The following is a 14,657-nucleotide window of genomic DNA, read 5'->3' on the forward strand; positions in this document are numbered from 1 at the left end:
AGAAAAACCCCAACCAGAAACCACACGGAGCCTACACCCAGGGGCGGGCACTGCCCGCGCCGCCCGCGCCGCCCGCGCCGCGCCCTCCCGCCGCCCCGCCGGCCGCGAGCACGCCTCCCCGGCGGCCACGCCCCCGCCCGGCCCCGCCCCGCCCCCGCCCCGCCCGCCGCGGCCACGCCCGACGTGAGGCGCGGGAGCCGCCGGGCCGGGGGCGGGGCCTGCGCCGCCCCTCCCCCCGCCGCCGCCGGCGGCCTCCGCGCGGGCCTCCCAGCCCGTATTCCACTCACTTTGTTCTCCGCCTTTGTCCTAATCCACACCAGCAGGTGGAGCCGCAGTTAAAGTTTCCGAGTCCATTCCGGGAGCGGGAGCCCATCTTGCTCGCCGCCGCGGCCCTCGCTGGAGGAGGAGGGTCAGAGCTCGGGTGCAGCCAATCGCGGGCAACGCTGCTAGTTATCAGAGCAGAATGGGCTGTAGTTTAGTGAAATAGGAAAGCTGCAAAACACTGTGGAGTGCTCCCGTGTAAATAAAAAGAGGAAAAAAAAAAGTTTCTCAAGTCGCCGCTGCACGACGTCGGGCAGGCGCCGGGGCGGGGGTCTGCGCTCTCCCGAGCGGCCGCGCGCTGGACTTTATTGTGCCGCAACAAGCCCCCGTTCCCATTGTTTGTGTTTTTTTCAAAATATGGCAAAGGTTCAGGTGAACAATGTAGTGGTGCTGGATAACCCTTCTCCTTTCTACAACCCGTTCCAGTTCGAGATCACCTTCGAGTGCATCGAGGACCTGTCTGAAGGTGAGTCGGCGCCCGCCCGCCGCCGGGCTGTCAGTTGCGGGCTGCAGACGTTGAAAGTTTCCCGGGCCCGGCCTCGCGCGGGCGGCCGGTGCTCGGCGCCGGACGGGCGGCGGGCTCGGCTCCGCGGAGGGAAACTTGAAGTTGGCGGACGGCGGCCGCCGGGGCGCGCGCGGCGTCCTGCCGCCGCCGGGGCGCCTGCCGCGGCTCAACTTGCGCGGAACTTGCCCGAGCGGAGGTAGCCATGTTGTCAGCTTTGTCTGGCGGGCGGGCGGGCGGGCGGGCGGCGCGCGAGCCCCGCACTCGCCCGCGCCGCCGGCCGGGGGGCGTCCCGGGCTGGCCCCGCGCCGCGAGCGGCCTCCGCGGGCCGGGCCGGCGCGCGGGCCGGGGAGGGACCGGCTCGCGTGGGGTCGCGCCGGCGGGTCCGCCGCGGAGCCATCTTACCAGAGCGGAGAGCTGGGCCACCGACCCCGGCGTCACGACGCCTCCTCTCCGCGCCGCGGGTGACGAGCGCGGCGCCCCGCCTGCCCACCCCCTGCCCCCGGGCCGGAGGCTGATCCATTTTTAGAGCCTGCGCCGGCGCTGCCCCGCTCGGGGGTGGCCGTGGCCGGCCGCTCGGGGAGGAGAGCGAGGCTGTCCTCGCGCTGATTTCTGGCTCCCTGGACCAACCAGCGGGGGAGGCGGGCGCAGGCTCGGGCGCCGGCGCTCCCCGGGGACGGCGCCGGGATGCTCGGGGCGCCCGGTGCAGGCGCGCAGGCCCGCCCCGGCCGGCGTGGGCTCCGCTCTCCCGGAGGAAAGACGCCGCCAAGCCAGAAAGTTGCATTTAGCCCGGGAGCAGAAATAAAGTCAAACACCGAAATCGTTTCCAGGACTTAATCACTGGCTTCTCGGTAGTCTGAGAAGACTTTGCTTCAAGACCCGATTGGGATCTAATTTAAAAATCGCCCCACGTCCCAGCACCCTGAGCATAAAACACAAAAGTGGGCTAGGAAATAAAAGGAAGTCCTGATAGCAATGCAGAAATTCTTACGATTTTTTTCTTAAGTTCGTTTTAAGGTCTCCAAAGATATTTTTGTCGTGTGCAGTAATAAATATTTAGAAAGCTAAAGCTTGCCAAGGTTTTCATCTTTGCACTTAAGAGTTTATAAAATAATCCAGTGGTTCACTTTCGAAATTTGAAGAGAGGAAAATTTGACTCCATCAATGGTAAGTTTACGATTAAATAGGGGACGTACTTATTTGAACTTACAAGTTATTTAACAAAATGCATTTAAAATTATGCTAATCATGGCATATAAAACGTTTCACTTTAAAAATTAGTTTTCAGTCTCCACAAAATGTTTTATGTAGGGTGTTAGATTTTTAAATTATAAAAGCAATACACGCTTATTGGAATAAACTTTTTAAAAGTTGTACATACATATATAAATATAAAGTAGTCCTCTGCCTTCAGTGCCTTCCACCATCTCCTGTAATTTAGAACACTTTCATCTGTGCTCTTCCAATAAGCATTAATGCATACATAAAGCATGTATGCATATGTATATAATATGTAGGTCACATTTTGAGAGAACTCATTTATTAAGCTAATTTCTAATAGGCCACTGATAATAAAATTAAAGGGGATTTTGTTATTATTCTGAAACTATTTGATTACTTTCCCAGAACAGTGCTATAATCACTGAAAGCTACCAGGCCAATTTTTCATACCCAACAGTAAGTTTTCCCTTTTATTGCCAATTGCATATAAAAATGGGCAAATGCAAGAGAAACCATTATCGGTCCTTTCCAACGTACTATATATTTTAAGCTTTAGAAGTTCTTCAAATTATAGGTATTTCTTAAGTGAGGCCTTCCATTTTAAGAGCCAGTTTTGGACAAGGATGATAGATGATTCAAGAGGTTACAGGGCTTTGACACTGGATGGCTGAAACCCGCCATTCATGGAAGCCGAATTATGTTCCATCTTTAACTGGCATCAGTTGAGTACTCAGCTGAATCACGTCAGAGTTTTTAGGGTACTAGCATTAACAGTACACTTCTACTTGTGTACCTCTTCCCAGGGCACTTATACTGGTTATTTAGCATTTTTCAAGAGTTTAAGCTGAGTCATACTGAAGCTGCAAAGGAATCTTTCAAAAAGGTGCCATGCTTGTGTACTCCACCTAGAGGCTATGTGGATTATGGAAATTGAGTTTATTTAGTAAAAGCTTTTAACAAGTTCCATACTTTTGTCCTGCAGTCTAGAGAATATTCTGAAGAGAAATTTTCACTTCATAATTTTGTCTTAGTTCCAAGCCAGACATTGGCCACCACTTCTTAAACTTAACAGGAGACTCAGGATGTTTGATATGATGGTTCCCAAGCTTATACAAGTTTGGATTGATCTTCCTGCTAATCTTGTATACCCTCTGTGGACTGCTGATTCTTTGTTTCTCTAACAGAATGGAGCCATTTTTTTTTTAAGTTGGTCAATATCGATAATTATAAACTACTGTCAGTCGAACCCTTAAAAGGTACCAGAAATGAACATGGTGCTTCATGCTTTTAAATTTCAGGCTTGCTCTAATCCCCAAAGATTACCTACTTCACAGTAACCACAGATCTTCCCAAATAGGGTAATTAGTTTAAAATTCCCTTGCTGACTTCCCTCACTCCCAAACATAAATGCAGATACTCGCAGATTGGGATTACCATGATTAAGTCAAACAATTAACTTTTAAAATAAATGAATAAAGTCCTTCAACAGATAACCTGTGCATCAGACTCTACCCCTTACTCCTTTGAATACAGGAGACAGGGGAATAGAAGTGGAGTTTAAAAAAAAAAAATAGCAACTGATGCTAATTTATAAATAAATTAAACTCAGCTATAGCAAGGATTCCATTAGCGTAAAGGTACAGGTGTTCCCTGAGTTACAGCCTGTGCTCCTTGAGGGTAGATTATCTTTCCATGGCCTCTGCCCTCACCCATCTCCCCCCACCCCTGCACACACAATTAAGTTCCTTTATTCCACTATCCAGTTGAGAGCCAGAAACGGAAGAATTTATCTTCCTAGTTTCGGTTTTGGAAAGAGCCCAGGCTTTGGAATTGCAGAGACATAGCTTGGGTTCTGATTCCTGAGTTTGCTAGCTGTGTGAATTTGGGTAGATTACTTAGCCTCTCAGGGCTTTCTTGTTTGCATAATAGAATAATTCAATCCATATAATAAAGCTGTTGAGATTTAAATAACAAGTGTGAAGTTGGCAAGACCAATGCCCAGCACGTAGTAGGTATGAGTTTATAAATCCTGACTATGTTCCTCTGCCAGACCACAACTGCCACCTTACCTTTTACCAATTAGGAGGCCAAGAGCACTAGATGTATGGTACAAATAAATACATATGAAATGAACAAAATATGAAAACATCCATGTGACAATTCCCAGACTTACTCTCATTTGGCTAGTTTAGTAGGTTTTACACTCCTTTCTTAAAAAGTTTCTCCACTTAGCTTTTGGGTTTCCTATGTCATTGATACCTGTATCTAGTAAATAACTCAAACTTATCATGTCCAAAACTAATTCCTGTTGGTTTTCATCCCCTACCCCTTGAAAAAAAGGTGACTCTTGCTGCCTTGATCATCAAGATTTATCCAGAGTGTGGTAGCTTCTCATCCCCATGGCTACACGTGGTCCAAACTACCATCCCTTCTTGCCTCGGTTGTTTAAATATCTACCTGTTTCTTCCCTCCCTGTCTTACAGTCTGTACTGAACACAGGATCTAAAATGATCTGAAATGAAAGTTGGATCATGTTATCCCTCCAATCAGAACCTTCCCAATGGCTTCTCATGCCACTCAGTGTAAAAGTCAAAAGTCTTTATGACACAGCCTTTAAAACTTTGCATAATCTGGCCATGCCCCTCACGCCCAATCTAATGGTCAGTTATTTTCCCCTTTATTCAATTTGTACCAGCCCGGCCTCCTTGCTTTTTCTTTTTTCCTTAACTAATTTATTTATAATTAGAATGTGTGTGTGTGTGTGTGTGTGTGTGTGTGTGTGCGTGTGTGCGCGCGCGCGTGCGCACAAGCAGGAGGAGCAACAGAGGGAGAGGGGAGAAGCAGACTCCTGGCTGAGCAGGGGACCCCGGGACCATGACCTGAGCCAAAGGCAGACTCTTAACTGAGCCACCCAGGTGCCCTCTCTTGCTTTTTCTTGAGCAAGCTAAGCATGCTCCTACTCCAGATATTTGCTGTTCCTTCTAACTAGATATACATATTGCTTCTTTCCTCTTAATCTTCATCAACAAATAGATGATCTTGTGAGATGTCAGATGCAGGACCTTGCATCTGGAAATGTGCTAGAAGATGGAGATACAAGTGGTCTAGGATGGAGCCACGAAATAGATAATAGGGTCTCAGAAAATGACTGCTGACTTAGAGAACCTAATGTAGTAACAGTAATAAACCTAAAGTAGCTTTTCAGTAAATTGAAGATTATATGATATGAATAAGTAGTACCTATGCTATTTCTCTTGTCTAGGGAACAAAAATATTTACACAATTACACAAAAGTGGCAATATACAGCAGCACTAAGTAAATTCTCAACAAGTGACCTAGAAACACCCCCGTGGTAGTGCTGCTGTAGCCTCAGCTTAGTGAATACAAGAGGCAGGCCGCACAGTGTTTAAACGCCCTCGGAGGATCAAAAGGTCTCAGAGGTGATCTGTATTTGCAGTTGTCTTCCTCCTCCTACTAAAGAGGAGGCAGCTTTATGGGATCCCTGGGTGGCGCAGCGGTTTGGCGCCTGCCTTTGGCCCAGGGCGCGATCCTGGAGACCCGGGATCGAGTCCCACATCGGGCTCCCGGTGCATGGAGCCTCCTTCTCCCTCTGCCTGTGTCTCTGCCTGCCTCTCTCTCTCTCTCTCTCTCTCCCTCTCTATCATAAGTAAATAAAAATTAAAAAATAATTTTAAAAAATAAAGAGGAGGCAGCTTCTTTGAAAAAGCAGTTGTTTTACTCATCTCTGGGTTCATTGTCACAGAGCACTCTGTAAAAGGTGCTCAATAAATGCTGAATTATGTAGAACAATTAAATTACATGAAATGTCTTGGGTTGCACTTTAATGTGTCTCATTCTTCCTCATGCCTGTCCCCACCATCTATACTCTTGTATCAAGTGGTTATAAGGATCCTTGGTTTCCTCTTTCCAATTTAAAAGAATGTACAACATGAAGAGGTGCCATGAGGAAAAAACCGACTGTGGTCCCTTTGCCAGTGGATGAGCTGAAGCCCCTTCTGAACCACAAGGGATGTTTGCTTATAAGGATTTTCCCCCACTTTAGAGCTCTTTGATAATTTGGATCTGTGCAACATAGTATGGAGCAGCCCAGCCCTTCCAAAGTGTGCTTAGTAGCTTGTTAAAAGATGACATGTAAAAGGGGGGAGGAATTCCACAGCAGAACAAACTTGGGAAATCCTGGATTAATGTTACTAGTGTTCCTTACTCTGCCAGTGTACTTTAAGAATCCTCAAAACAAGGTGGTAGCATTTCCCAAGTTTTTGGCCATGTTGCTTTGTTTGCAAGGAGCCCTGCCCCAGGGACTAGCGTTTCACCAAAGAAATTTTGAGAGACTCTGGTAAGAAACCTAAGAATTTTATAAGAGCAGTCCAGTGCCTTTCTGGATTTTCTACTATGAGAAGCCAATTTTAGCAGCCAATAAATGGCCTCAGTGGACATTAAAAGGGTCTTTGATAGCATCTCATAATGTAATTACTGAATATGAAATAATGTTTTGGTTTTTAACCCTAGACTTGGAATGGAAAATTATCTATGTGGGCTCTGCAGAAAGTGAAGAATACGACCAAGTTTTAGACTCTGTTTTAGTGGGCCCTGTTCCCGCAGGAAGGCATATGTTTGTATTTCAGGTAAGATTATTCTTGGTAAATAAGTATGCCAAATACGTTTCTAACCTATGATTGCACGGTCCTTATCCATTTCCTTTTGGGTTAAATCACTCTGCTTCTGCTGCATTCACTTTTTACCTTCTATTGTGTGCTGTGGGACGTTAATGTGATGTTTACTCCAGAGTTTGCACAGCATGCAGTAAAGCTTATGCTGTGTCACAGCCCATGTGGTGGTTAATTTGGGGCTCTTCCTGTGAAAAGTCCTATACTATCAGACTTTGAGAGTGGCTGTCCATCAGCCCAATACAGGGATTCAATGCATACTACTAACTGGTATAGTTAGTAATATGCATCTTCAGTTTATGGTTTCAGCCATTAGGAATAATGATCACAAAAACAACAACTTCATTTCAGCACAATCAGTCATTGAACTAGGTTAATAAGTATTCTGCTAGATAGAGATCTACTGCATAAACAAAGTAGAATTAAGGTCCAGTGGTTTACTAAAGCATCTAATCTACATATATTATAGAGGATTACTATTACAAATCTGTTGCTCTGTTTATTATTTGTTAGGGGAAATTCTAATACAAATTATGTTCTCAGATATCACTGACAGTATTTGGGTCTGTGCCAAGGCTTTAGACAGTGTCTTCTGTATTCAAAGTGTTACTTCTTTTAATCATGTTAAATTGTTGTATAAGGCTATTCATTCACTTCTCAATTATCCATGCTTACTAGAGGGAGATCTTTATAAGTAGCCCAAAGAGTAGCCATAGGTTTAAGAAAATTTTTTTGTTACAAGTATTTCTACACAACAGAGTCCCATCAGTTAAGTAGAACCTACTGAAAAGACTTTATCCAGAAAGAAAATTCACTCTCTACCCCTGACCTCCTTTTTTTCTCATTTCACAGATGGGACCAATTTAAATGAATACTGTTGGTCAGCTAACCCATCAGATATGGGTCAAGAATACGTACGGTATCTCTAGAGCTACTACCCATCCTTCCCTCTACTGAACACAGAATTGAGAATCTTGGTCTCCTAGCCTTAGTGCATTTTATTAAAAACCAACAAATAATTTACTACTTTTAAATAGACGGTTAAGAAAAGCTCAAATATATTAGTTCAGATCTACTCATTAAAAGTGCTATTACCCTAAATTGTGAGTGCATAAGCTTGGTGAAAGACATGGGTACCAGAGAATGTGTAGGGGAAGGCACTGCAGTTATAAGACCTGCTTCAGATCCTGCTCCATTGCTTATTTAGGCACGTGACATTAGACAAGCTCCCTAGCCTCCCTTAGTCACTCTAGTCATCTATAAAATGTGGGTAATATCCTACCTCATCACTATGTTATGAGGATTAAATGAGGAATAAAGCAGTTAAGTGCCATCACTGACAAATAGCGCCCTACTACTATAATTAGAACTAAATTTTTATTCTCTTAAGTTCTTGAAATTGTTACATAAAAGAAGCAGTATCTGCTTTGACCCACAAGCTTGGAAAACCTATACTTCACTGATAATTCATGATGTGGTATGTAGTGGTATACCTTTTTATGCTACTATAAAACCTGCAAATAAGTCCCTTGGCTTTGAAACAAACCTTTAAATGTCTTTCCTGTGTGTTTATGTTGTTAAGAACACTCTTAAGCTTTTGGCTTAGAGTGAATAATTTGTTCAAAAGTATTTCCCTCCAGTGATTTTCCAGTAGTTTTACCTTGTATCAGTGAACACTGTATCAGTTGCCAAAAGGACAGAGAAAGCACCATGCAATTTAAATCTGATGGTCAGCCTGTACATTTTACAAAATTAACCATTATCAGCAAAAAGTGACTAAAATACAGTTTTTGTTTTGTGCTTTAAACAAACTGCCGTAGTATCCTCCTGGTCTGCCGTGAATAAATATGCCTTTCTCCTGAGTGTATCAAAGGCTAGCAGGAGGATGTCCAGACATCTGCCTAGTATTGCTGGTTGAAGTTAAAAATCTCTACCTCTCACTTCTTCCTAAGTGATTTGAGAAGCCTTTGGGTTTTCCTACTTGAATTTGAATTTGCTCAAGTTGAATCCTTTGGCAAACAAATTTTAAAACCCAAACATGACCAGAACTAAATTACTGAGGGGATGGGAAGAACTATGGAGGGAAGGTTTCCATAGTTTCCCATTCTCCTCTCTCTTCCAGGACATTAGAATCTCTTTGGGTAACCTGGAAGTAACCCGACCCCTCTGGGGGAAGGGAGGTACACAGGATCTGTAGGACAAACAATACTCTCAGGACGGGCCCTGAGTCCCCCTGCTGATCTTGATCTCTCTTCAATTACTCAAATTACTTCAGCCCAGGAATTGAGTTATGAATGAATTTCAAAATACTAAGTATATACGGTGTGTCCAGAGCTGTGCCAGTCATGAGATTATAAAGATGAACTGGACGGGACTTCTGCCTAGGAAAACACTTAAAATCCTAGCGAAAAATGAAGGGTAAAGATATTTACTTAGATTATTGGACATATGTTAGTAGAGGATGTGTGTCAAGTAATTTTAGGTGCAAAGACAGAGTATTACTAATTCTACCTTCAGAATTAGAAAGGGCTTCACTAGGAGCACCTGGGTGGCTTGGTTGGTTAAGCATCCAACTCTTGATCTCAGCTCAGGTCTTGATCTCAGGGTTGAGTTCAAGTCCCATGCTGTACTCCACGCTGGGCATGGAGCCTACTTAAAGGGTTTCACTAAGGAAATTCATGCAAACTTAGATGAACTTTTTAGTATGCTAGGGAAGAAGAACCTTACAGGCCAAGGGAACCAGTATATGCAAGGCACGCAGGCAGGAAAGATTACCAATACATTTTAAAGAACTCTAATTCTAGAACAAGAGTAAGAGGTATAGAGTTAAAGGGAATGTGACAGAGATGCTGGTTGAAGACAAATTGTAAAGGGCCTTATTAATGAAGTTAACAGATTTTTATCTCAAATGGGAGTAGTCATCTGGAGTTTTTAAAACTGGTAAAGGGATAGGAATGGATCTTTGCCTAGCTAATGCTGGCAGCAGTGCAAATAGCAAGCAAGCTGGGGGAGGCGGGTTAGAAAAGTGTCAGCAGTATTCCAGGTAAGAGATGAAGACATGAATGGAGTCTGCAGAGATGAGAAACGTTGAGACTGGCTGGATATGGGAGGGAGGGAAGCAGAAGATGAGTGAAGTTTTTAGCCTACATCAATGTTTTAGACTAGATAGGTATTGTGTGCCTTTTTGTGTCATCTACATGTGGTGAGGTACATGATAGTCGTTAGTGTTTTTGTTGATAATGGCCTGATTGAGAATACCAGCCAGGGGTGTTGCCAAGCTAAGGCACTGGCTGAAGTGGTCACCCAGGCCCAGGGATGTTCTTTAGTGTCCTGGCAAGAGTAAGCTAATCTGCTGGGATAAGCTTCATCCATTCACCACTCGATGGCTGCCTCAGGTCACGCTCAGATGCCTCACAATCACTGCCCATCAGCCTGGGACTCCTTCAAACCAGTCTCCTTACTGCCTCACACACTGCTGTGGACAGGACCCTAGCCTTTGCTCATGCTGTTAGCTTTCTCTAGTTCACTTTCTTTCACCTTCTGCATTCCTCAAAATTCAGCGGCTTGATTTAAAATAATGTCATTGAGTATATCTGCTTAAACCAATCTTTACCTTAATGGATTTCCATAATATATGTGGTTTAAATAGTACATGCTATGTTTTTAGTGCCTATCAAAGTCATTTACAATAGAGGATTAATATTTTTGAAAAATCTATGTAGCTATTTCTATGTCATTTTCAGTCTTGTTTTAATTTACTATTAGAATATCTGTACAGGATGGGAGAGTGGGTGTGAGAATATGTGTCCTGGGTATAAAAAAGAAACTGATATAGCAAACCTTTGTTGCCAACCGGCTGATCACTGAGTATTTACTAATTTAGGTTTGAAAATATGACTGGAAAAGGTTAGAATCAATTAGACTATTGGCTTAATTGTTTGCTGTATTTTATAAAAGGCTTTGTAATTGAATATTGTATAATCCCTCATTAACTACCACACAGTCTGGCTAGATTTATCTTCCTATAAAAAGAGTGAAGCTTTCAGGTGCCCAGAGCAGTCAGGTCTGTTGTTTGGACTAATATTCAAACTACATTTTCTGGCAATAAGTCAATCTCAAAAATGAGCATTTGCCTTGCTAGTTTTTGTTGCTCTGCCCTTAACCAGTGGTGCTCAAGGTAAGTAAAACTTCAGTCAGGCTTGCAGTTAACAGCCTTTTAAAAGATGTGTTTCTTTCCTTTTTAAATGATCCTAGGCTGATGCACCTAATCCAGGACTCATTCCAGATGCAGATGCAGTGGGTGTAACTGTTGTGCTAATTACATGTACCTATCGAGGTCAAGAATTTATTAGAGTTGGCTATTATGTAAATAACGAATATACTGAGACAGAACTAAGGGAAAATCCACCAGTAAAACCAGATTTTTCTAAGGTAATGTCCTAATTATTCCTTTTTCATTACTTTTACTATACTTTTTTTTTAAGCCAATGTCATTTCATAGTATATTGTGAAAACAGCTTGGAGACAAAATAAATTTGAGGCCTGTGTACCAACTGGGCAAACTAATCATTCCATTGCCAGACGTGACCTCAGACCCTACCTCCAGAGAGATCATTAGTAATTAATGTTGGTCAGGCACCTTCAGGGTCTCTGATGGTTTAGAAAATTGAAAGTGCCTCCTGTAAGAAACAGTTGTTTACAACTTTCTCTATGGCATTTCCCATATGTCAATATGTATTGGAGGTTAAACTAAAGGTCTTAATTATTTCTGGTTAATGGAAATAGCTTCTGCGTAAGAAGCTGAAACCCGTGATTCAGAAATACAGATTCTCAGAAATACTCACTATTTTATGATTTTTCGTTGGGACCTATAACAGTTTAGTAATTGGTGACTTATATGAGATTGGAACACAACACTCCATCTGCTGGATCATGCAAGAAAAATTACATGAGAGTACCATGGAATGTTCTTTCTGATAATTAGGCTGAAATCTTTAATCCTGGTGTGGGACCTTCTACTGATTCAATGTATTAGTTACATGAATGGCATCTTGTGTAGCAAAAAGAAAAAAACTAGAATACCGTTTTCTGAGAATGAACCACAATAATTTAAAGGTAGGAAACCACTAACCATGAGAGGTTATATTTGGGGAAATTTTTATTTTCTTTGAAAATATTACTGAAGAAATATCATGTCAATCTAAAAAGCATACTAGATTGTTAGATAAAGCATCTTGTGAAGAACTCACCTCAAAAAAAGAAATTCTCTCCCTTCAGGAAACAGAAGTGTAGAGGGATTAGATATTTTGTTGGTTAGTAAATAATCTGCATGAATTCCCTCAGATTTTCCATATCCTGTTTCCATTAGGCTACAATAATTTTTTTTTTTGCTATAGCCTTAGTCATTGTGTATTAATTAAGTTTAAGGTGCTTTACTTAATTTTACCCTTGTATGAGAATTTTAAGGAGTAGGATATAAAGAACTATTCTATTAAGCTTCTTTTTGTATATGGTATCTAACTTTATATATTTCCTTCTTCCTTTAGCTTCAAAGGAACATTTTGGCATCTAATCCCAGAGTCACAAGATTCCACATTAATTGGGAAGATAACACAGAAAAACTGGAAGATGCAGAGAGCAGTAATCCAAATCTACAATCACTTCTTTCAACAGATGCATTACCTTCAGCATCAAAGGGATGGTCCACGTCAGAAAACTCATTAAATGTCATGTTAGAATCCCATATGGACTGCATGTGACCACCTGCCATCCCTTTAGTACAAATTAAGCTATAAAAACACACAGAACTATTTCCCTGAAATTCCGTAAGTACATAGTCAAGACACAATGTGAAGAATTTGTTTAAAAACATCCTGTAGAAAGTTTATAAGAAAACCAGTATTTGAGCAAATTGTGGAATATAAATACAACTATTTTTAAGTAATTTTTTTCTCTAATGTGTTATTTTATTTGTTCTGAAACTAACCTTATTAAAACATATATATTATTTTCTTCTCCTCTATATGTAATTAAAGCACTTATAAAGAAAAATAGAAATCATCAGAGTAGGTTGTAAAGCTGTCAGCCTTTTTGACAATAATCTTTGGACCACTATTTTACTGGCCTTCCAAGAACAAACTTCAACTAAAATGTTTCTTCCAGTGATAAATAGTTTGGTTTAATGTGAGGGGCAAATTTCCATTCTTTTTTTTTTTTTTTTTGTCATATCCTTAAAGAAGGGATTTGAAGTCAAATATATGCAACCGCGAACTTTAGGACCTGATTTCCCAGGCCACCTTGAAGCCTCTTATGGCTACTATCATATGGAATGTTAGCATTCAGTTTGGTTTCTAAGATGATAACAAATGTAGTTAACTGTTTTTAAGGTCCTCTGGCTATGGATTTTGTTTTATAATAGTTTGGAACATCTGAATACTGAATACTCCTTGAATCATACATCATTTTTACTCAGTGAATTCAACAGGTCAAGAGCAGATACAAACTCGCTAAGTTTAAGAATAGGATATTATAATGACTTATAAAAATACTATGAACTTAACTCTTCAAAACTATTTGGTGGATCATCTATTGTTGGCAGCATTTATAAAAAACAAACAATGGATTTGGGAAGGTGTTATTAGCTTTATCATAATAGATAAGTCACTATTTTGGAAATATAGATATTTTCACACATGTGGTACTCTTCTCCGTATCCCTTGACACTCATGTAGAATAAGATTAGGCATGTTTGTGGTCAGCATATTTTAGATAGCCTTTCCAGGTAAGTTTCTTAAAAGCAGTCTTGGAAAGGAATCCATTAACTGGGCCAAAGGGATCTTTTTCTTTGATAAGAGCTAGGTCCTTCCTCAAAGTTTCTTATGCTTCATTAAATTAAGTGTAGAATATTCTCATTACTCTTGCTGCTAAGCAAGACATTAGCCATATGATGCAGTTATGCAGTGCCTTCATATCTAAAACTTTTATACTGCACTTTTTAAAGCTTTTATTTTGAGGAAGGGAAAAGGGCATTTGTCTGAATATGGATTCTAAGTTGTATATATTTCCTGTCATTCTAAAAAAGAATTTGTGAAGCAAAATTTTGCTAAATGTTAAACTTTGAAATTTAATATACCAGATTATTAAAATACTGTCCACTAACTAGTTCATAGATTTTAAAAATAAAATACATCCAACTGTTAAAACTATATGAAGAAAATTTCATTTTTGTCTAATTGCAATTACAGGAAAATGTTAAAATATTAAAATGAAAATAAAATTTTCCAACAAAGAGCTCAGTGATTAATATAACAAGATATGTGCTTGTTAGAAATAAAGCATATATAAGCCAAATTACCAAATAAAGCAATTTACTGCTGAGTTTTCATTCTAATTATAACGATTGATTTGTATTGACACCAAGGGTAGGTTTTTACATCAATTTGTAAACAGACAGCTAATTTTCACAATAGGTTACAACATTTTTTAAATCCTATCCTAAAATTTTTATGATTCTATGAGATTTAGAATTCAAACATTAGAGGCTAAGAAGATCTAGCACAGTCATGCCCCCCCCCCCCCCCCCCCCCCCGGTTTGGCTTCATTTAGACACTATGAATTTTAGCTAAAATGTTTGGAACAGTTTTTCTCCTTTATGATCATAACTAGCTCGGTCATGAAAAGATAAATTACTTATGCCACAGAAGAGAGAAGCAGGTAGGTTGGATGGAATGAGGATATCTTGAGCTAAGAAAACATTCTGGAAATCTGAGGAACATGCATGTATTTGCTCATTTATAACCTTAGGCTTCCATGTGGTCTTATCCTTTGGTTTTAAGATTTGGGGCTTATAGTTTTACCAAGAAAGTCTACGGCAGCAGTTTTCAGAACTTTTTACTGTAATCTATGATATAAAGTATGACCCTTT

At 41.2% G+C, this 14,657-nt stretch overlaps 2 protein-coding genes across 5 annotated transcripts in view; one reads left to right on the forward strand and one right to left on the reverse strand.

The window, feature by feature from the left end:
• Window positions 1–14,657, reverse strand: part of MCM9 (minichromosome maintenance 9 homologous recombination repair factor) — a 92,137-nt gene that overhangs the window by 54,157 nt on the left and 23,323 nt on the right. The gene's annotated exons all lie outside the window — the stretch shown is intronic.
• ASF1A (anti-silencing function 1A histone chaperone) lies at window positions 299–14,227 on the forward strand. The gene is made up of 4 exons (XM_055310053.1): window positions 299–787; window positions 6,576–6,691; window positions 10,988–11,164; window positions 12,280–14,227. The coding sequence occupies exons 1-4, from the start codon at window positions 679–681 to the stop codon at window positions 12,490–12,492; spliced, it is 615 nt and encodes a 204-aa protein (XP_055166028.1). The 5' UTR covers window positions 299–678; the 3' UTR covers window positions 12,493–14,227.

This window comes from Nyctereutes procyonoides, unplaced genomic scaffold (assembly GCF_905146905.1).
Source record: "Nyctereutes procyonoides isolate TBG_1078 unplaced genomic scaffold, NYPRO_anot_genome, whole genome shotgun sequence".
NCBI lineage: Eukaryota > Metazoa > Chordata > Mammalia > Carnivora > Canidae > Nyctereutes > Nyctereutes procyonoides.

What these genes read in the sequence shown, in the direction of transcription:
- ASF1A (XM_055310053.1), top strand. Translation starts at nt 679, where the DNA reads ATGGCAAAGGTTCAGGTGAACAATGTAGTGGTGCTGGATAACCCTTCT. An exon ending in CATCGAGGACCTGTCTGAAG is followed by an intron (nt 788 to 6,575) that starts GTGAGTCGGCGC and finishes TTTTAACCCTAG; the next exon opens with ACTTGGAATGGAAAATTATC. An exon ending in GGCATATGTTTGTATTTCAG is followed by an intron (nt 6,692 to 10,987) that starts GTAAGATTATTC and finishes AAATGATCCTAG; the next exon opens with GCTGATGCACCTAATCCAGG.